This window comes from Stenella coeruleoalba (assembly GCF_951394435.1).
Source record: "Stenella coeruleoalba genome assembly, chromosome: 5".
NCBI lineage: Eukaryota > Metazoa > Chordata > Mammalia > Artiodactyla > Delphinidae > Stenella > Stenella coeruleoalba.
In genome coordinates, this window is record NC_137150.1 from 11,315,325 (window position 1) to 11,337,442 (window position 22,118).

Sequence of the window (22,118 nt, forward strand, 5' to 3'; positions counted from 1 at the left end):
ACACAGTGTTTGCTCCTCCCCTCAGCTCCCTTCATTTCCCCAAGAAGAGTATTAAACACTGGAAAGGCTGAAGTGTCATTGTGCCCTTGGGCCTTCCTGCACTCTAGGGAATTCATGAGGCTTAAGCAGCTTCTTAAGGAATGAAGGGAAGAAGGAGAAATTGAAAAGACCAGACCGAAAGTTTTGGCCAGGTAAGATGAAATTCCCGTTCCCACGGATAGTTTTATATAAGTGGGAACGCTAGCTGGTTTCCATCTATTTTTGCAAATGCACTGCTTTTCTTTCATTTCCAGGCAGAGAGAGACAGAGATACATAGACAGACAGAGGAGAAACAGATAGAGACTGGGAGACCTCAGATAGCGAAGAGATGGAGAGAAATAGACATGGGGATAAAGACAGAGAAAAAAACCCAAATAATATCTATTAGATATACAGAGAAAGAGTAACCTCTAAAATGAAAACTATGTTATAAAGGGGTCTGTAACTCTCTGAACTTTTATTGGGTAGGAAGATGTGAAATATTTTGAGATTGCACCTGGAATTTACCATCTCTGTGGACAGGGAAAGTGATTTATCGGGACTCACGTGAGTTCCATGAATTATTTCACCGGTGCAAATCTTTGAGAGACTTTTAAAATGGAGCTTAGCGTTAGAATGGTAAGGCCAAAAAGAGAAGAAAACACTTAAAGAGTTAATGAACAAACAAGTTTAGGAGAGATAGAAAACTCAGGTAAAAAATGACTCCCACCCAGAGCATTCCCAGGGGCAATAGGGGAATTTTGAATTAGAAACAGGAGTTGTTTTCTTCTGTCTAGCTTGCCAGGATTCATGTAATTTGACTACCATTTTCCCTTTACATTTGACTACTATACACAATTTTGATAAATAAATGATTATTTAGATTTTTTTAAAAATTGAAGTATAGTTGATTTACAATGTCATGTTAGTTTCAGGTATACAGCACAGCCTGAAGACAAAATGACTCCTTTAAAAAAGATCACAGGGTGGATAAAGAAATAAATAAATATTCTTTTTCAGATTCTGTTCCCTTGTAGGTTATTACAAAATATTGTGCTAACAGTAGGTCCTGTTGTTTATCTATTTTACATAGAGTAGTGTGTATATGTTAATCCCAACGTCCTAATTTATCCCTCCCTCCCCCTTTCCCTTCAGTAACCATAAGTTTGTTTTCTTTGTCTGTGAGTCTCTTTTTGTTTTTATTTTTTTTTGGAGCTTGTTTATTTTAAAATTACCTTCCCAAAAAACCATGAAACACTTGGATGTTATTTTATGGCTTTTCATTGAAAACATACTACACTGTAAATGGAGTTTCAAAGTTAGAGAAAGAGTTGATCAAAATCTAAGGACAATATTATGTCAGGACAATGTTAAAAATGGATAAGAAAAAGTTTCATTTGGTGAGGTTAATCTAAAGGATGCATAACCATGTCATGTTGGACAGATAAAAAAAAGTAGTGACCTTGTACTTTTACTCAACTAAGGTACTTACCAACACCTTAGGTTTTATACAGGTGTCAAACTCCCATCTGGAAAGGGATAGTTTTCTATACTACACCTAATTTTACCTTAAATAACTGAAGCCCGAGGCAACAGTTGTTTAAAAGAACTAACAGGCAAATAATGACTACATAATTTAGTACATTAAAATAAAACTAGGACAGTAATAGTTGTATATTTTGTATATTCAAAAATATACAACTGGGGAAAATAACCACTGTACACAGTTTGGAGGTTGTTAAAGTGACCACTTAGAAGGTTGAACAGCGCAAGACATGCTTCTCCAGTTACAAGCTCAAAACAGGAGTGCAAACGAAATTAAAGCTTTTGTTTAAAGTTCCAGGATAAGGAAAGCTTGAAATTAATAATAAAATGCTTCCCTCGGGTCATCCCCCGGAAATGAAGTGATCAAAATGCTTTTTCATAGTATAATTTTCTTCAGTGAACTTTCTTTCTATGGCAAAACTGCATCCCACAGGTTGGGTTTCCTACTCACACCACTTGTCATGACCACATTTGATCAATGAGCATACACAGTGGTGAGTAAGGAAGAATACTAGTTGCCAGAAGTCTAACATCAATGTAAAGAATTTGGAGTTCTGCCTTAGCCAGTGTACCTGAACCCTGCAGAGAATAGATAAAGCAATGGGTTTTAATACTCTCTTATTCTTGTAAAACTGGAGGACAAATGGACATACAAATACCACCCTGCCCCCAGAGGCAAGCTGTTGTGGTGGAAGATGTTAAGCACTTAAATGAACTAAGATGCTGCTCTAAAAAGTGGAGAGGTGTAGAGGTTCAAGATCAATACCAGTGCAAGAGCTTTTTAAGTGAGTTGACTAGGCAGTGCATGCATCCATCCATGCAAATGTAGGACATGGCCCCAAAAGAGAACTGAAAACATGTGTATAACAACTGGGTAAGTCCCTTGCCAGTAGTTTATAAAAATATATAGTAAATACTGTAGAGGTTCCTTCTACAGCCAATACTATGGAAGTCCGTTTTAGTTACCCATTACTTCAATACCAAAAAGCATTTACTACTTTTCAGACATTCCAGACAAAGGTCACTTATAACAAAAAGTCAACTTTTTTTTAAAAAACAAGATATTGTCCATTTAAAAAGTAGGTCTTTTCTTTCAAGTGAACAGGACATTTTATGTATTAAACTTAACTTCTAGTCTGTCAAGACTGGTTTAAGATCCTTATGTAATGTGCATATATGCAGAAACAAATAAACTTGCTTTAAACATTATCTGCACGGAAATAAAATTAACTTCTCAAAACCTGATAGGATAGGTCTGGTTAGTACAAATCTATTGCAAAATAAAAGGATTCTGTGCATCAGTTCAACCAGGAGAAGCAGGAAAAGACTGTCCCAACCATGAGAGTTCAAGTTTACGTTGTGTTCTGAAAGCCTAGAGCTAAGGGACACCATGTTGCTCACAGTGTCCTGATATGCAGAACTGCTCAAGCTACGAAGTCAGGGCTTCCTCTGGAGCTAGAAGCACATCCTGGTTTCTATTTCGGAGATGTTTAGATTTCCTAAGAAGAGTCTATGGCTTCTGTGGCCTTTTTTCATTTCCAAGGAGACTCTTCATTCTGCCCAGACCCTGAGGAGTCTCCTACTGCACTTTCCATTACTTCTCACAGTTTGCTTTCCAGCTCTGCCAACCGTGTGTTCTGTTCACCTATGATCTGGGTCTGCTCTACTGTTCACCTACAATCTGGGTCTGCTCTAGCAGTTTCTGGTCCTGGTCTTGAAGCTGTTTCTGCTGTTCTTGCTCTTTGGTGCGAAGCTCAGAAATTTCACGCCTGAGAACAGTCACCTCAGCACCATTTGTCTTAACCTGCTGCTGGAGTTTGGTAACCTCTTGTCTTGAAGGGTTTTGCTTGGAGAAGAGTTGCATTGTTGTCAGGGCTACAGAAGGTCCTGGAACTGGAGGAGAGCCCATGAGCCTTCCAGATACATCTGATCCTGGTAATTTCCTCTTTAGAACTGGAACAATCTTTTCATCAAAGTATTCTGTTGCCATGGAGGAAATATCCCTTAACTCTTGAAGTACTTCATGAGCTCGCTGAGGGGCTCTGGTAGAATGGACATATCTCAACACATGATAAATCTCATCAATCACCTTTCCTGGGATGAAGCAACAGAGATTGGAGTCCACAAGCTTCATGAAAGTCACATTTAAGAGAGACAGCTTTGTTTCAACCGCAGCGAGGATGTCTGCATGAGGAGCTAATGAACGGTTTCTCCTTTCTGACTCTCTCCTTGGGAGTTGTGCTTTAACTTGTTTCTGACATGGATTATGGTACCTCTCCACTTTTAGAAATCCCTGATTCAACATTCTCTGGCAGACCAAGTCCATTCTTTTACAAACCAGGTGGAGCTGGCTAATTTCATCCTGGGACATAAAGCTGGGGATGTTTTCGATGGCTACGATGGACAGCGCCATGAGCATGTTGTTTTGAGGCAGCTGGTCCGGAGCCAGCGCCGAGGCTGGGGGCGCCTGGGACCCCGGCTGCAGGGACTGGGGCGGGCGGGGTCGGTGAGGGCAGTCGCTGGGTAGAGCCGATGGCGGAAGGGGAGCCGCAGTCGCCGGGGCCACCGCCTCCTTCCTCAGCCAACCGCTCCTCCGATGCCGCCGCCATCTTGGGGGTTTGATTCCTTCCTCTCTGTTTTTAAATAAGTTCATTTGTATCTTTTTTTTTTTTTAAGATTCCACATATAAGTGATATCATATGCTATTTGTCTTTCTGTGTCTGACTTACTTCACTTAGTATGATCATCTCTAGGTCCATCCATGTTGCCGCAAATGGTGTTGTTTCATTCTTTTTTATGGTGATTATTTAGAGTTTTTATGAAAAATTTCAAACATATAGCAAAATTTAAAAATTCAAACGCAAACACCATTTTTTCCTATTACACAGCAATATTGTTAGTTACAAATTAGCTGGGCTATTAGGACTGTCAGTTACCACGAAATTAAAAATGATTCTACATGTCAAACTCAAATAGAAAATGTCATGCAATATGTAAATTACTAACAGGCCTCTGGTGCAGAGAATACATATATACTTATCACCGAGATTCACCATTAACATTTTAATATAGTTATTTAACCACATATCCATCCCTCTACCCACCCATTAATCTATCTTTTTATTTATTTATTATTTTTATTATTATTTTTGCGGTATGCGGGCCTCTCACTGTTGTGGCCTCTCCCGTTGCGGAGCACAGGCTCTGGACGTGCAGGCTCAGGGGCCATGGCTCAAGGGCCCAGCCGCTCCGCGGCATGTGGGATCTTCCCGGACCGGGGCACGAAGCCGTGTCCACTGCATCGGCAGGCGGACTCTCAACCACTGCGCCACCAGGGAAGCTCTAACCCATCTTTTTAAAATTCATTTTAAAGTAAATTATAGACATCAGTACACTATTCCCTAAATACTTCAGTATGCATATAATTTAATAGAGTTCAAGAAAATGTTTATTTTTATAAAGCACTTCAAGAACAGTTCTTATTAAATTGATCGGGATTAGATTTTGTGTGCAATTTTTAGATAACTGGGGCTATGTCTACATTTAAATTCGCTGAATAAACATAGGGATGGTGAAGACTACTAGGTGTGGGGTGAAAAAATTAAATATTGGCTGAGAATTATTCCACAAGATCTACAGGGGAAAAATCGATCACATTTTTATTCTCTTCTATATGGATCTTCAGAGGCTAAGAAACAAGCCCGGGGCATACAAAATAGAGAAGGATTCTTTTTTTGTTTTGGCCCCTGAGTGTGTAGCCCCCAGGCCATCAGAGAACTCTGTCTGGTAGTTTCTGACTCATAAGAATGGACACTGAGGGGACTTACCTGGTGGTCCAGGGACTAAGACTCTCCGTGCTCCCAATGCAGGGGGCACGGGTTCGATCCCTGGTGAGAGAACTAGATCCCACGTGCTGCAACTAAGAGCTTGCTTTGCCGCAACGAAGATCCCACATGCCGCAACTGAGAACTGGTGCAACCAAATAAATAAGTAAATAAATAAATATATATTAAAAAAAGAAATAATGGATACTGAAAGGTCTATGGATGTGTTTATTCTGCCACTGGCCAAGAGTGATGAGGCCCTGTGTACATGTTTTGCAGAAACAGCAGGTATGGCATATTACAGAGTCATTAGGAAGTGAAATGATGAATATGGTCTACCTGATACGTTGGCCTAAAATATCCTGAGCCTGAAGACACAATGACTCCTTAAAAAAGATCATGTTTTGTCCAAATACTCCAACCTAAACTTGTTCCTTATGTTTGAGCAATTCACGATCTAAATGAGTCTTTGTGGCTGTGCATTTTGAAAGATTCACCGTTCCCACCACCTCTGTCCCCACCTTGGTCATGGGTTGCATTCCCAGATCAGTTCAGTCACGAGTTCTCAGAGGTCTTACACCAAGACCCCTTCAAATACTGTGCCCATGATCTGGTTTTACTCATTCTACAAAATTTGCCAAATGTTTACTTTTATGCTGCTTGTTCTGATTATATTTTTAATACAAATGAGTAAAAAATATAATTGTCACTAAAATGTAAAAGTGAACCCAGGTGGCTTGGTCCTCCATGTATCAAAAAATAATGGCCTTGGGCTTCCCTGGTGGTGCAGTGGTTGAGAGTCTGCCTGGCGATGCAGGGGACACGGGTTCGTGCCCCGGTCCGGGAAGATCCCACATGCCGCGGAGTGGCTGGGCCTGTGAGCCATGGCCGCTGAGCCTGCGCGTCCGGAGCCTGTGCTCCGCAACAGGAGAGGCCACAGCAGTGAGAGGCCCGTGTACCACACACACACACACACACACACACACAAAAAGCCTAGGGGGCACCAATCTACCCAAGAGTGCCTCTGAATCTGTGTATAGAACATTCTCTCTGAGTGAACCAGGGAGCCATTGGAAGGATTTGAGCAGAGGTGACTTAGGTTTTCAAAGGATTTCCCTGGATATATGTTGAGATTTGACTTCAGGGAGAGAGGTTAAAAGGGACACCCGTGACGGTTGCAGTAATCAAGAAAGAAAGATGACAGAGGCTCAACCCAGGCTGTTTGCAGTAGGGCTGGAGAGAGGATCAGTTTCTGAATATGCAGCTTTAGAGGCAGAGCTGAGAGGATTTCCTGACAGTTTGGATTTGGGGTGGGCATATGGGGGAGGAGTTAATGAGGACTCCATGGTTTGGGGCTATGTTCCCAGGCTACAGGTGCATGAACTGGGAGAAATGAAGGAAGGGAGGAAGAGGAAAGGAAGGGAGAAAAAAAGGAAAGAGGCAAGATGGGAACTGTTCTAGGTGCTGAGTGTATATAAGTGATGAAGACACAGTCTTAACAAATCCGTTACTTATTGAAATACATGGACAAAGTTCAGAGAGGGAGCACAGAAAAGGGAGCGATTTGTCAGCAGGCTGGAGTCAGGGAGGTGACATTTGAGCTGGGTTTTGAAAGATGAATAAGAGACTGCCAGGTGTGTGTGTTTGCGTGCATGTGTGTGCACGTGTGCACGTGTATTGGAGCTGAGGAATGGTGTGCAGATTTCTAGGAAGAGGGAAGGAGTAAGTGTATATTCTGAATCTGCAGATTGTAATTAAGTAATCTTTAGAAAGTTCTGTAGCCTAGCCAATGCATCCCACAATCCGTAAAGAAATAGCTTTATTTTTCTGAGGGCTGGATAGGTTAGTGTTGCTGCATTTAGTGGGTTTTTTTCAATTTGTCTTAAAAAAATTTATTATAAACTATTTAAGATATTTAGAAAAGATACAAAGAACAGTTTAATGGCACTTAGTGATTTTAAGCTGAAGTCCTGGGGGCAAAAGGAAAACATTTAGCTCAAAGAGCATAGATAGCTAGTTTAAAAGAGCTTTTCTCATCTAGAAAAGCTAGATGCCACACTGCCACAAGCTTGCTGTCACACCTGGTGCCCCACTCCTTTGATTTAGGGAGTCTTCTCTCATTGCTGTAAAAGTCTGCTATAATCCAAAATCTCACTTTCGTCATAGCATAGTTATTTCCTAGGCTTAATGAAACAAATATGCAGTCACAGCCCCTTGATTCAAGCAAAGCACCTCTCCTGGAATAAAAAAAATGCTGAGGTTTGGTTCTGTCAATGAGAAAGGACTAAATTTAGGGGATTTTGTTCCATACATTATTGCTTGACAATGGTGATGGTAACCTCTTAAATATTATGGCTTTTTACAAAGTTCTTCCTTTCCCATTAGCTTACGCCGACCTCACCGTAGCTCTGCCAAGTGGTGATGGCAAGTGGTCTCTATTTTATGTTGAGAAGAACTGAGCCTTAGAGAGTTCAAAAGACTACAGGAAGCCATGAGACAAGAATGTAGCAGGGGGGCTTCCCTGGTGGCGCAGTAGTTGGGAGTCCGCCTGCCGATGCAGGGGACACGGGTTCGTGCCCCGGTCTGGGGAGATCCCACATGAATTGAATCATTTAGAAGTTTGTTCAATCTTTTATATAATGATCAAAAAAGGAAAAGATCTATTAGTTGGCTTCAATGTACCCAACACTACAAACATTTCCCAGACAGAAGCTCCACCTTCTGTGTGTTCAGAGCCCGGTGAGGGAAATAAACAATCAAGCGGATGACAAGCAACATGGTTAATGGCATAGTTGAGGTATGAACCAGGCTTTATGGGAAACTACTTGAAAACTTCCCAACAACTGAGATTTTGTTCAGTTCCAAAATTTTAAACACCTTCCAAATTAATTGTGTGCTAGTCTTCTAATTAGGCCGTGATGGGAGTATCACGGCCAACAGCCCCATTTATTGCATTGTACAGAGCTCTGCTGAACTCCGGTATTGTAATCCTTAACCCTCCCTGGAGGAATGCTGCGTGATTCTGCATCTTATTATTTTTTTTCCAACCCTGATGACACATTAATTGCCATTGAAGTGTTTGGCACATCCTCCCTCAAATAGTCAACAACGAAGTTTTATATGTATATCCAAGCTGTCATAAGACTTGTGAATGGATATGGGAAGCAAATGTTAATGTTTATACAACAGGTTAAAGGCTAACCTTTAGTTTTATTTCAACTGTCAAACAGGCTGTGTGGATTCTACTGTGATGTGTACAGAAGAATCTGTTCATGTCCCCCAGTTGTTTGTCTTCTGGAGCTTCCTGTTGCCCAGATGTGATACACTGCAGGACTGTCTTGTGAGAAAGCCAAAAAAAACAGTGCTTGAAATAACCGTGCTTAAGTGACTGGAAAAAAAATTAAAAGGGAACATATCTCTGGACTTCAGAGGATAAAGTATATTAGAAATCAAACTGAAAAAAAATGCGTTAACTTAACCTTGCACATTAGCATTGGGTCTTTCATCCAAATATTTTGAAGCTTTTGCTTACCTCTCAGTCATGTATATACAAACAAAACATTCTTTAATTGGTCTTCTCTTCCCTTTCCCTACGTAGTTGATAGTAGACACTTGATTTTCTCCACCTGGAGCTAGAAATGCTGTTGAAGGTAAATGGAGCAGATGTCTACCTGAGTGGGAACCATTGCATGCTGAATGTATAGAGGATGGGTTTTATTTTTATTTTTTTAACATCTTTATTGCAGTATAATAGCTTTACAATGGTGTGTTAGTTTCTGCTTTATAACAAAGTGTATCAGCTATACATATACATATACCACCATATTTCTTCCCTCTTGCGTCTCCCTCCCACCCCTCCCTATCCCACCCCTCTAGGTGGTCACAAAACACTGAGCTGATCTCCCTGTGCTATGCGGCTGCTTCCCACTAGCTATCTATTTTACATTTCGTAGTGTATATATGTCCATGCCACTCTCTCACTTTGTCCCAGCATACCCTTTCCCCTCCCCATGTCCTTAAGTCCATTCTCTACGTCTGCGTCTCTATTCCTCTCCTGACCCTAGGTTCTTCAGAACCTGTTTTATTTTTAGATTCCATATATATGTGTTAGCGTATGGTATTTATTTTTCCCTTTCTGACTTCACTCTGTATGACAGACTCTAGGTCCATCAACCTCGCTACAAATAACTCAATTTCGTTTCTTTTTATGGCTGAGTAATATTCCATTGTATATGTGTGCCACATCTTCTTTATCCATTCATCTGTCAATGGACACTTAGGTTGCTTCCACATCCTGGCTATTGTAAATAGAGCTGCAATGAACATTGTGGTACATGACTCTTTTTGAGTTATGGTTTTCTCAGGGTATATGCCCAGTAGTGGGATTGCTGGGTCATATGGTAGTTCTATGTTTAGTTTTTTAAGGAACCTCCATACTGTTCTCCATAGTGGCTGTAACAATTTACATTTCCACCAACAGTGCTAGAGGGCTCCCTTTTCTCCACACTCTCTCCAGCATTTATTGTTTGTAGATTTTTTGATGATGACCATTTTGACTGGTGTGAGGTGATACCTCATTGCAGTTTTGATTTGCATTTCTGTAATGATTAGTGATGTTGAGCATTCTTTAATGTGTTTGTTGGCAATGTGTTTGTTGTGTATCTTCTCTGGAGAAATGTCTATTTCAGTCTTCTGTCCATGTTTGGATTGGGTGGTTTGTCGTTGTTGTTGGTTGTTTTTGGCGGTATGCAGGCCTCTCACTGTTGTGGCCTCTCCCGTTGCAGAGCACAGGCTCCGGTCACGTAGGCTCAGCGGCCATGGCTCACCGGCCTAGCCGCTGTGGGGCATGAGGGATCTTCCCGGACCGGGGCACGAACCCGTGTCCCTTGCATCGGCAGGCAGACTCTCAACGACTGCGCCACCAGGGAAGCCTGGGTTGTTTGTTTTTTTTGATATTGAACTGCACGAGCTGCTTGTAAATTTTGGAAATTAATCCTTTGTCAGTTGCTTCATTTGAAATGTTTTCTCCCATTCTGAGGGTTGTCTTTTCGTCTTGTTTATGGTTTCCTTTGCTGTGCAAAAGCTTTTAAGTTTCATTAGGTCCCATTTGTTTATTTTTGTTTTTGTTTCCATTTCTCTAAGAGGTGGGTCAAAAAGGATCTTGCTGTGATTTATGTCATGGAGTGTTCTGCCTATGTTTTCCTCAAAGAGTTTTATAGTGCCTGGCCTTACATTTAGGTCTTTAATCCATTTTGAGTTTATTTTTGTGTATGATGTTAGGGAGTGTTCTAATTTCATTCTTTTACATATAGCTGTCCAGTTTTACCAGCACCACTTACTGAAGAGGCTGTCTTTTCTCCATTGTATATTCTTGCCTCCTTTATCAAAAATAAAGTGACCATATGTGCATGGGTTTATCTCTGGACTTTCTATCAGGTTCCATTGATCTATATTTCTGTTTTTGTGCCAGTACCATACTGTCTTGATTACTGTAGATTTGTAGTATAGTCTGAAGTCCAGGAGCCTGATTGCTCCCACTCCAGTTTTCTTTCTCAAGATTGCTTTTGTGTTTCCATACAAATTGTGAAATTTTTTGTTGTAGTCTGTGAAAAATGCCATTGGTAGTTTGATAGGGATTGCATTGAATCTGTAGATTGCTTTGGGTAGTATAGTCATTTTCAAAATGTTGATTCTTCCAATCCAAGAACATGGTTTATCTCTCCCTCTGTTTGTATCATTCTTAATTTCTTTTATCAGTGTCATAGTTTTCTTCATACAGGTCTTTTGTCTCCTTAGGTAGGTTTATTGCTAGTTATTTTATCCTTTTTGTTACAATGGTAAATGGGAGTGTTTCCTTAATTTCTCTTTCAGATTTTTCATCATTAGTGTATAGGAATAAATGAGATTTCTGTGCATTAATTTGTATCTTGCTACTTTACCAAATTCATTGATTAGATCTAGTAGTGTTCTGGTAGCATCTTTAGGATTCTCTATGTATAGTACCATGTCATCTGCAAACAGTAGTGGTTTTACTTCTTTTCCAATTTGGATTTCTTTTATTTCTTTTCCTTTTCTGATTGCTGTGGCTAAAACTTCGAAGACTATGTTTAATAATAACGAAGAGAGTGCACAAGCTTGTCTTGTTCCTGATCTTAGAGGAAATGGTTTCAGTTTTTCACCATTGAGAATGATGTTGGCTGTGGGTGTGCCATATATGGTCTTTATTATGTTGAGGTAAGTTCCCTCTATGCCTACTTTCTGAAGGGTTTTTATTTTTACCATAAATGGGTGTTGAATTTTGTCAATAGCTTTTTCTGCATCTATTGAGATTATCATATTGTTTTTCTCCTTCAATTTGGTAAAAAGGTGTATCACATTGATTCATTTGCATATATTGAAGAATCTTGGCATTCCTGGGATAAACCCCATGTGATCATGGTGTATGATGTTTTAATGTGCTGTTGTATTCTGTTTGCTAGTATTTTGTTGAGGATTTTTGCATGTATGTTTCTCAGTGATATTGGCCTGTAGTATACTTTCTTTGTGATATCTTTGTCTGCTTTTGTTATCAGGGTGATCGTGACCTCATAGAATGAGTTTGGGAGTGTTCCTCCCTCTGTTATATTTTGGAAGAGTTTGAGAAGGATAGGTGTTAGCTCTTTTGTAAATGTTTGGTAGAATTCGCCTATGAAGCAATCTGGCACTGGGCTTTTGTTTATTGGAAGATTTTTAATCACCGTCTCAATTTCAGTGCCTGTGATTGGTCTGTTTATATTTTCTGTTTCTTCCTGCTTCAGTCTCGGAAGGTTGTGCTTTTCTAAGAATTTGTCGATTTCTTCCAGATTGTCCGTTTTATTGGCATATAGTTGTCTGTAGTAATCTCTTATGATCCTTTTTATTTCTGCATTGTCAGCTGTTACTTCTCCTTTTTCTTTCTAATTCTATTGATTTGAGTCTTCTCCCTTTTTTTCTTGATGAGTCTGGCTAATGGTGTATCAATTTTGTTTACCTTCTCAAAGAAGCAACTTTTGGTTTTTTTTATCTTTGCTATTGTTTCTTTCATTTCTTTTTCATTTATTTCTGATCTGATCTTTACGATTTCTTTCCTTCTGATAACTTTGGGTTTTTTTGTTCTTCTTTCTCTAATTGCTTTAGGTGTAAGGTTAGGTTGTTTATTTGAGATGTTTCTTGTTTCTTGAGGTTGGATTGTACTGCTATGAACTTCCCTCTTAGAACTGCTTTTGCTGCATCCCATAGGTTTTGAGTTGTCCTGTTTTCATTGTCATTTATTTCTATGTATTTTTTGATTTCCTCTTTGATTTCTTCAGTGATCTCTTGGTTATTTAGTATTGTATTGTTTAGCTTCCATGTGTTTGTATTTTTACAGACTTTTCCTTTAACTGATATCTAGTCTCATAGCATTGTGGTCAGAAAAGATACTTGATACAATTTCAATTTTCTTACATTTACCAAGGCTTGATTTGTGACCCAAGATATGATCTATCTTGGCCAATGTTCCGTGAGCACATGAGAAGTGTATTCTGTTGTTTTCAGCTGGAATGTCTTATAAATATCAATTGAGTCCATCTCGTTTAATGTATCATTTAAAGCTTGTGTTTCCTTATTTATTTTCATTTTGGATTATCTGTCCATTGGTGCAAGGGGGTGTTAAAGTCCTCTACTATAATTGTGTTACTGTCAATTTCCCCTTTTATGGCTGCTAGCATTTGCCTTATGTATTGATGTGCTCCTATGTTGGGTGCATAAATATTCACAATTGTTATATCTTCTTCTTGGATTGATCCCTTGATCATTATGTAGTGTCCTTCTTTGTCTCTTGTAATAGTCTTTATTTTAAAGTGTATTTTGTCTGATATGAGAATTGCTACTCTAGCTTTCTTTTGATTTCCATTTGCATGGAATATCTTTTTCCATCCCCTCAATTTCTGTCTGTATGTGTCCCTAAGTCTGAAGTGGGTCTCTTGTAGACAGCATATATAGCGGTCTTGTTTTTGTATTCGTTCAGCCAGTCTACGTCTTTTGATTGGATCATCTAACCCATTTACATTTAAGGTAGTTATCAATATGTATATTCCTATTACCATTTTCTTAATTGTTTTGAGTTTGTTATTGTAGGTCTTTTCCTTCTTTTGTGTTTCCTGCCTAGAGCAGTTCCTTTAGCAGTTGTTGTAAAGCTGGTTTGGTGGTGTCGAATTCTCCTAGCTTTTGCTTGTCTGTAAATGTTTTAATTTCTCTGTCAAATCTGAATGAGAGCCTTGCTGTGTAGACTAACTTAACTGTAGTTTTTTCCCTTTCATCACTTTAAATATGTCCTGCTACTCCCTTCTGGTTTGCAGAGTTTCTGCTGAAAGGTCAGCTGTTAACCTTATGGGGATTCCCTTTTATGCTATTGGTTGTTTTTCACTTGCTGCTTTTAATATTTTTTCTTTGTATTTAATTTTTGATAGTTTGATTAATATGTGTCTTGGCATGTTTCTCCATGGATTTATCCTGTATGGAACTCTCTGCACTTCGTGGACTTGATTGACTATTTCCTTTCCCATATTAGGGAAGTTTTCAATTATAGTCTCTTCAAATATTTTCTCAGTCCCTTTCTTTTTCTCTTCTTCTTCTTGGACCCCTATAATTCGAATGTTGGTATATTACTGTTGTTTCAGAGGTCTCTGAAGCTGTCCTCAATCTTTTACATTCCTTATTCTTTTTTTCTGCTCTGCAGTAGTTATTTCCACTATTTTATCTTCCAGGTCACTTATGTGTTCTTCTGCCTCAGTTATTCTGCTATTGATTCCTTCTAGAGAATTTTTAATTTCATTATTGTGTTGTTCATCGTTGTTTGTTTGCTCTTTAGTTCTTCTAGGTCCTTGTTCAATGTTGCTTTTATTTTCTGCATTCTATTTCCAAGGTTTTGGATCTTGTTCATTATCAGTACTCTGAATTCTTTTCCAGGTAGACTGCCTATTTCCTCTTTATTTGTTTGTTCTGTTGGGTTTTTACCTTGCTCCTTCATCTGCTGTGTGTTTCTCTGTCTTCTCATTTTGCTTTACTTACTCTGTTTGGGGTCTCCTTTTCACAGGCTGCAGGTTCGTAGTTCCCATTGTTTTTGGTGATTGCCTCCAGTGGGTAAAGTTCATTCAGTTGGTTGTGTAGGCTTCCTGGTGGAGGGGACTGGTGCCTGTGTTCTGGCTGATGAGGCTGGATCTTCTCTTTCCAGTAGACAGGACCATGTCTGGTGGTGTGTTTTGGGGTGTCTGTGACCTTATTTTGATTTTAGGCAGTCTCTGTACTAATGGGTTGGGTTTTATTCCTATCTTGCTAGTTGTTTGGCATACGGTGTCTAGCACTGTAGCTTGCTGCTCGTTGAGTGGAGCTGGGTCTTAGCATTGAGATGGAGATATCTGGGAGATTTTCGCCGTTTGATATTATGTGGAGCTGGGAGGTCTCTGGTGGACCAATGTGCTGAACTCGGCTCTCCCACCTCAGAGGCACAGACCTGACACCTGGCTGGAGCACCAAGACCCTGTCTGCCACGTGGCTCGGAAGAAAGGGGAGAAAAAAGAAAGAAAAATCAATAAATTAATTAAATAAAGTTATTAAAATAAAAAAATTAAAAAGCAATAAAAAAGGGGAAAAAAAAGAAAGAAAGAAGAGAGCAATGAAACCAAAAAACAGATCCACCAATGCTAAGAAGCATTAAAAACTATTGTAAAAAACAAAACAAAAGAAAACAAAAAAGGAACAGACAGAACCCTAGGACAAATAGTAAAAGCAAAGCTATATAGACAAAATCACACAAAGAAGAATACACATGCACACTCACCAAAAGAGAAAAAGGAAAAAAAATCTATATAAAAAAAACGAGAGAGAGCAACCAAATCAATAAACAAACCTACCAATGGCAATAAACTCTAAATAGTAAAGTAAGATAAACATAAAGCCAGAAAAAAATTGGTTGCAGAAAGCAAACCCCAAGTCTATAGTTGCTCCCAAAGTTCACTGCTTCAAGTTTGGGATGATTCGTTGTCTATTCAGGTATTCCAGAGATGCCGGGTACATCTCGTTGATTGTGGAGATTGAATCCTCTGCTTCTGTGGCTGCTGGGAGAAATTTCCCTTTCTCTTCTTTGTTTGCACAGCTCCTGGGGTTCAGCTTTGGATTTGGCCCTGCCTCTGAGTGTAGGTCTCCTGAGGGTGTCTGTTCTTCACCCAGACAGGACGGAGTTAAAGTAGCAGCTGATTAGGGGGCTTTGGCTCACTCAGGCCAGGGGAAGGGAAGGGTATGGAGTGTAGGGCGAGGCTGTGGCAGCAGAGGCCAGTATGACGTTGCACCAGCTTGAGGCGGGCGTTGTGTTCTCTCGAGGAAGTTGTCCCTGAATCACGGGACCCTGGCTGTGGCAGGCTGCACAGGCTCCCGGGAGGGGAGGTGACGGGCTGCACAGGCTCCTGAGAGGGGACAGTGACCTGTGCTTGCACACAGGCTTCTTGGTGGCTTCAGCAGCAGCCTTAGTGTCTCATGCCCATCTCTGGTGTATGCAGTGATAGCCGCGGCTCATGCCTGTCTCTGGAGCTCGTTTAGGTGGTGCTCTGAATCCCCTCTCCTCGCGCACTCCGAAACACTGGTCTCTTGCCTCTTTGGCAGGTCCAGACTTTTCCCCAGACTCCCTCTCGGTTAGCTGTGGTGCACTAGCCCCCTTCAGGCTGTGTTCACGCAGCCAACTCCAGTCCTCTCCCTGGGATCCGACCTTCGAAGCCCAAGCCTCAGCTCCCAGCCCCTGTCCGCCCTGGCGGGTGAGCAGACAAGCCTCTCGGGCTGGTGAGTGCTGGTCGGCACCGATCCTCTGTGCGGGAATCTCTCCGCTTTGCCCTCCGCACCCCTGTTGCTGCGCTCTGCTCCGTGGCTCAGAAGCTTCCCCACCGCCACCCTCCATCTCTGACAGTGAAGGGGCTTCCTAGTGTGTGGAAACCTTTCCTCCTTCACAGCTCCCTCCCAGAGGTGCAGGTCCCGTCCCTATCCTTTTGTCTCTGTTTATTCTTTTGCCCTACCTAGGTACGTGGGGAGTTTCTTGCCTTTTGGGAGGTCTGAGGTCTTCTGCCAGCATTCAGTAGGTGTTCTGCAGGAGTTGTTCTACATGTAGATGTATTTCTGATGTATTTGTGGGGAGGAATGTGATCTTCACGTCTTACTCCTCCGTCATCTTGAAGGTCTCTCCAAAGAATGTTTTTTTTTTAAATTTTTTAAATTAATTAATTAATTTATGGCTGTGTTGGGTCTTCGTTTCTGTGCGAGGGCTTTCTCTAGTTGTGGCAAGCGGGGTCCACTCCTCATCGCCATGTGTGGGCCTCTCACTATCGCTGCCTCTTTTGTTCTCTGTGGAGCACAGGCTCCAGACGCACAGGCTCAGTAATTGTGGTTCACAGGCCCAGTTGCTCCGCGGCATGTGGGATCTTCCCAGACCAGGGCTCGAACTCGTGTCCCCTGCATTGGCAGGCAGATTCTCAACCACTGCGCCACCAGGGAAGCCCCAAAGAATGTTTTTTAAAATGTGGTTCCTTGGATCAGCTCAGCAGGTAAATTCTCAGGTCCCACCCCAGACATACTGAATCATAACCTCTGGAGGTGGGCTTCAGAAGCTGGGTTTTGACAGGTCTTCTGGGTGATTCTGATGCAATGCTCAAGTCTGAGAGCCCCGGCATAGAACATTAGTGATGGCATCTTTCCATTTTCTTGTTGAATGGTCCACAGAGGAAGAACAGAAACCTTGGACACTGGTATACAAAGCAATGTTGGTCAAATTAAATGGAGTTAAAGAGGTTTATGGTTGAAGATGGAGAAACTCTGCCCAGGTCCCCTTTTCTATCCCTCCCTCTTAGTTCAGGCATTTCAGAAAAGCAAGGTCGCCATTAGACTCATCATACCTTAAGAGCTCATACAGCTTGCCTTGTGAGCACCAAAGCAGGCTTAACCAAGTCCTCTGCATGCCAAATATAGGCTCTTGAGGCCTTGGATGGATTCTATTTGGGGTGCCTAATACCTCTCCTGTGCGCTTGCACATGCTGTCATTCTGCCTGGAACCCCCTTTCTCCTCTTGCTCACTTACAAATTTCTCCTCATCCTTTGAGTCCCAACTCCAACGTCATCTGCTCTGTGAAGCCTTCAACCAAGTGCAGAGAGGTGCTCCCCATTGTGCTCCTCAGGACCTTGTGTAGATTTCAATATTATTTTGCTCACCCCATGATTATGCAGCATATCTATGTCTTTCTCTCCACGAGAGCTCCAAGTCCTCTGAGGAAAAGAAATATTTCATTAATCTGTTATTTCTAGTGCCTGACATATTGTCTGGCAAGCAGTAGACATCCAATAAAAAGTTGCAAGAGTATTGCAATGTTTTATTCCTCCCTTCTCTCTCTCTCTGAATTATTATAATTCTGCTGAATATTTGCAAGTTGCTGACCTCAAGACCCTCTGGCCCATAATGTATTGTGTGTACTTATTAATAACAATGACATTCTCTTACGTGACTATAATACAATGATTGAAATCAGGAAATTTAACATTGATACAGAATAATTATATAATATTCAGCCCATATTAAAATTTTACCTATTGTCTTAATGTCTTTTATAACATTTTTTTCCAAGCCAAGATCATGCACTGCCTTGAGCTGTCATGTCTTGTTAGAGTGTTTGTCTCAGTTCTTCAGTTTTTCTTTGTTTTTCATGAAATTCATATTTTTGAGGAGCACAGGCCTGTTGTTTTTTAGACTGTCCCCAAGTTTTGGTTTATATGATTGTTTCCTCATTATTAGATTTAGGTCATGGATTTTGGGGAGGACTACCATATAAGTGATGTTGAGTTTTCTCATGCATAACATCAGGAGGTATACGGTGTTAGTTTATCCTATTATTGTTGATATTAATTTTGATCACTTGATTAAGCTGTGTCCATCATTTCTCCATTGTACTTTTCTTGCCTTTTGTAATTTATAAGTAATTTTTGAGGATATACTTTTAAACTGTGTTAAAACCATGTTTCCCAACACACTTTTACCCAATGGTGTTAAAATCTCTTGGTGATTCTTCCCTGAATCAATTGTTACTATGGTGGCTGCAAAGTAATTTAACTGAACGAATTAATCTTAAAAAAAAAAAGATCTTTCAGATAACTATTTGAGCAACATAGTTTGAGAGAAGCCTCTCTCTACCCCAAACCCACTAGAATTATTTCTAATAGTAGATAGTAAAGAATCGGTATCCTGGGACTTCCCTGGTGGTCCAGTGGTTAAGACTCTGGGCTTCCACTGCAGGGGCCATGGTTTCAATCCCTGGTCAGGGAACTAAGATCCTGAATGCTGTGTAGTGTGGCCAAAACAATTTTTTTAATTAAAAAAAATCAGTATCCAATGTAATCCCTACCTATTTTACAATTCATTTAATAACTTCATTTTTTTCCCTCCACAATGAGCCCTATACATGTTTAAAGTCAACCCCCCTTCTACAGCTTAAATTAGATTTAAACATCCTTATGAAATAGTATATGTAATGTAGATACTAAGTCAATCTATAGACCTTTTTCTCTTCATTGATATAGCACACATATGCACAGCTGTAAAATGTTTATAAACTTTTGACTTTCCCACTAGATTTCCATAAGCAGCTCTAGTGCTTTATTTACAACTAATTAAAAATACTTCTCATTTCTTTCTGTTTTAACATCTTTATTGGAGTATAATTGCTTTACAATGGTGTGTTAGTTTCTGATTTATAACAAAGTGAATCAGCTATACATATACATATGTTCCCATATCTCTTCCCTCTTGCATCTCCCTCCCTCCCACCCTCCCTATCCCACCCCTCTAGGTGGTCACAAAGCACTGAGCTGATCTCCCTGTGCTATGCGGCTACTTCCCACTAGCTATCTATTTTACATTTGGTAGTATATATAAGTCTATGCCACTCTCTCACTTCGTCCCAGCATACCCTTCCCCCTCCCCATGTCCTCAAGTCTATTCTGTAGTAGGTCTGCGACTTCTCATTTCTTATGACTAATTGCATTAATACTAATAATTAGGACATAATGGAATATGAAAATGTAGATATACTACTTGAAGGTTTTATATTTCATCTAACTTTATTACCTAAGAGTTTAAAAAATTGAAGTATGGTATCATTGTAATAATAGCAATTGTAATCATTATGCATGAATTTATTTTGATCATTATTTCTGGCTCTTTCAAACTCTCTTTTTTTTCAGATATAATTTTTCTTGCAACAAGATGTGAATATTTTAATTTAAAATTAATAAATCACAATTCTGTATTGCTTTTAAGATTAAGATTATTCAAAAATGACACATTTCAGGATTAACCAAAGTACATTTCTATTATAATTTAGTTTATCCAAGTAGGTAAAGAATAAACCACACTGTAGCTCCTTAACCTAGGAGTCAGGTTTTAATGACAAAGTCCGTTGCCAGCAATGGACATGCAGGTAACCGTCAAAGAAGTTGTAAATACAAATCCCAAACTGCTTCTATAAACTGAAAAGACCTTTGTTGAGTCACAGGCATAAAAATGGGGCATTGGCACTGCATTCAGTGAATATGGCCTTTATGACTTATGTATGGAAGTACCTTCTAGAGTGGTCATGAGGATCACAGTCTTATATCATGTAGTTGGTTTTCTATTTCATTGGTAGCATCTTCTTTATCATAATCCATTCAGACAACTATTTACAAAGAATGTTCAAATATGGAACTCAAGAGACACTGTAGCTTTCCACCAGGAACAAACCAGCTTATTTCTGTAAAGTAATTTAGTACTAGCTGTAGAAGGCCAATATAATCCAGAGAAAAATGAAATCAAGAATCAAATTGAAAACAGAGACCATTAAGTGCTCTAGATACAAGTTTCACTAATTATCTTATTTTTGTGAAAACCTTCCTGCCTTACCAATTTTAAAAAACCAAAAAACCCACCAGCCATTTCTGTTCTTATACCTGTATCTTAACACAGATATGATGGGAATGATAGGAAATAAAACTCTATTGAGTTCTCCTAATGTACTCCAAAACATCCAAATTATTTTTATCCATGATTTGTACTATTGCAGGATGGCAAGTCAATTAGGAGCCAATGGTGGGAATAAAAAGCCAGAACCAAAGCACAGAGTTTTCTCTTTCATGTGGCTCTTGGCATGTCAGAAGGGGCAGTACTGCCTCCAAAATCCAAACAATTAAAATGATGAGAGAAGAGGAGAGGAGGGGAAGGGAGAAAAGAGGGCACCCTAATAATTAATCCTACAGGTCACAGACCTTTTTAAAATCTTTAAAATGTAAAATGTATTGCTATCAACAAGCACGTTGCATTATTCTTTCTTTCTCCAGTTTTTTACATATTATTTACTTATTTGAAAAAAATCTAAAGTAACATCTCAAATGACCCATGAATTTACCAAGAAGTACTTTGTCACTTAAGTTCTCACAGACAGTAAAAATGTTGGTAACGGAGGAGAAAGGGTCCTTCCTTTCCGTTTGGCGGCAGCCATCAGGTGAGCGAAGATGGGCGCTTACAAGTACATCCAGGAGCTGTGGAGGAAGAAGCTGTCGGACGTGATGCGCTTTCTGCTCAGGGTGCGCTGCTGGCAGTACCGCCAGCTCTCGGCGCTGCACCGGGCTCCGCGCCCCACCCGGCCCGACAAGGCGCGCAGGCTGGGCTACAAGGCCAAGCAAGGTTATGTGATATATCGGGTTCGCGTGCGCCGCGGTGGCCGCAAACGCCCGGTCCCGAAGGGCGCCACCTACTGCGAGCCTGTCCACCATGGCGTCAACCAGCTCAAACTTGCCCGGAGCCTTCAGTCTGTTGCCGAGGAACGAGCGGGACGCCACTGTGGGGCCCTGAGGGTCCTGAATTCTTACTGGGTGGGTGAAGATTGTACGTACAAATTTTTTGAGGTTATCCTCATTGATCCCTTCCATAAGGCTATCAGAAGAAACCCTGACACCCAGTGGATCACCAAACGAGTCCACAAGCACAGGGAGATGCGAGGGCTGACGTCTGCAGGCAGGGAGAACCGCGGCCTCGGCAAGGGCCACAAGTTCCACCACACGATCGGTGGTTCTCGCCGCGCAGCCTGGAGAAGGCGCAATACTCTCCAGCTCCACCGCTACCGCTAATATAAGTAATGTTTGTAAAATTCTTACCTAATAAACAGTTTAGGACATCCACGTCTGCTTAAAAGTGTTTTTTAATCTGTCTGTTAAAACTAGTTGTCTGCAGGTTGCTTCACTGAATGCATTGTCAAATTCTGAACGTTAAAGTGCAATAATGTTTGAAGATTTTAAGTGATGGTGTGTCTTGTTTCTAATAAGGGAAATGCCTTTGTTTTTGCTTTATTAGGCAGTTGATATGTCCGTGTGTAAAGTGCTGTCTGGTAACAACAGGTGTAAAATTCTGTAAAAGAGGAGCGCAGAAACTAGCCGTGTAGATTTGTTGGTGCATGTGAGGAAACCTACAGCTTTATTGGGGTGAGGCAATGCTCTGCTGGTTTACTCTAAAGTGGCTGTTTTATGGAGTTTGGCAAGGACAAACTTTAAATTGGGTTGTCCTTGGAAATGTGAAGGATGTCATGATCGTTTATCATGATCATTATGCCGAAAAATAAAGTTGACTAGGGCCCACGTTTTTAGACTTAATCTGCTATTCCATATACGTAACT

The 22,118-nt window shown here is 40.5% G+C and overlaps 2 protein-coding genes across 2 annotated transcripts; one reads left to right on the forward strand and one right to left on the reverse strand.

Annotated features, from left to right (window-relative positions):
* Positions 1 to 3,227: 3,227 nt before the first annotated feature.
* On the reverse strand, positions 3,228 to 4,459 carry LOC307187066 (F-box only protein 28-like; the record flags this gene model as incomplete). The annotated part of the gene is given in 2 exon segments (XM_079922812.1): positions 3,228 to 4,059; positions 4,061 to 4,459. Coding segments are annotated over 2 exon segments (945 nt in total). The 5' UTR covers positions 4,174 to 4,459.
* A 16,400-nt stretch (positions 4,460 to 20,859) lies between these two features.
* Positions 20,860 to 22,118, forward strand: LOC307186768 (large ribosomal subunit protein eL15-like). The gene has a single exon (XM_079922307.1). It carries the CDS (start codon positions 20,962 to 20,964, stop codon positions 21,574 to 21,576), a length of 615 nt encoding a protein of 204 aa, XP_079778433.1. The 5' UTR covers positions 20,860 to 20,961; the 3' UTR covers positions 21,577 to 22,118.

Coding starts and splice junctions, on each gene's coding strand:
- LOC307186768 (XM_079922307.1), top strand. CDS start 20,962: ATGGGCGCTTACAAGTACATCCAGGAGCTGTGGAGGAAGAAGCTGTCG.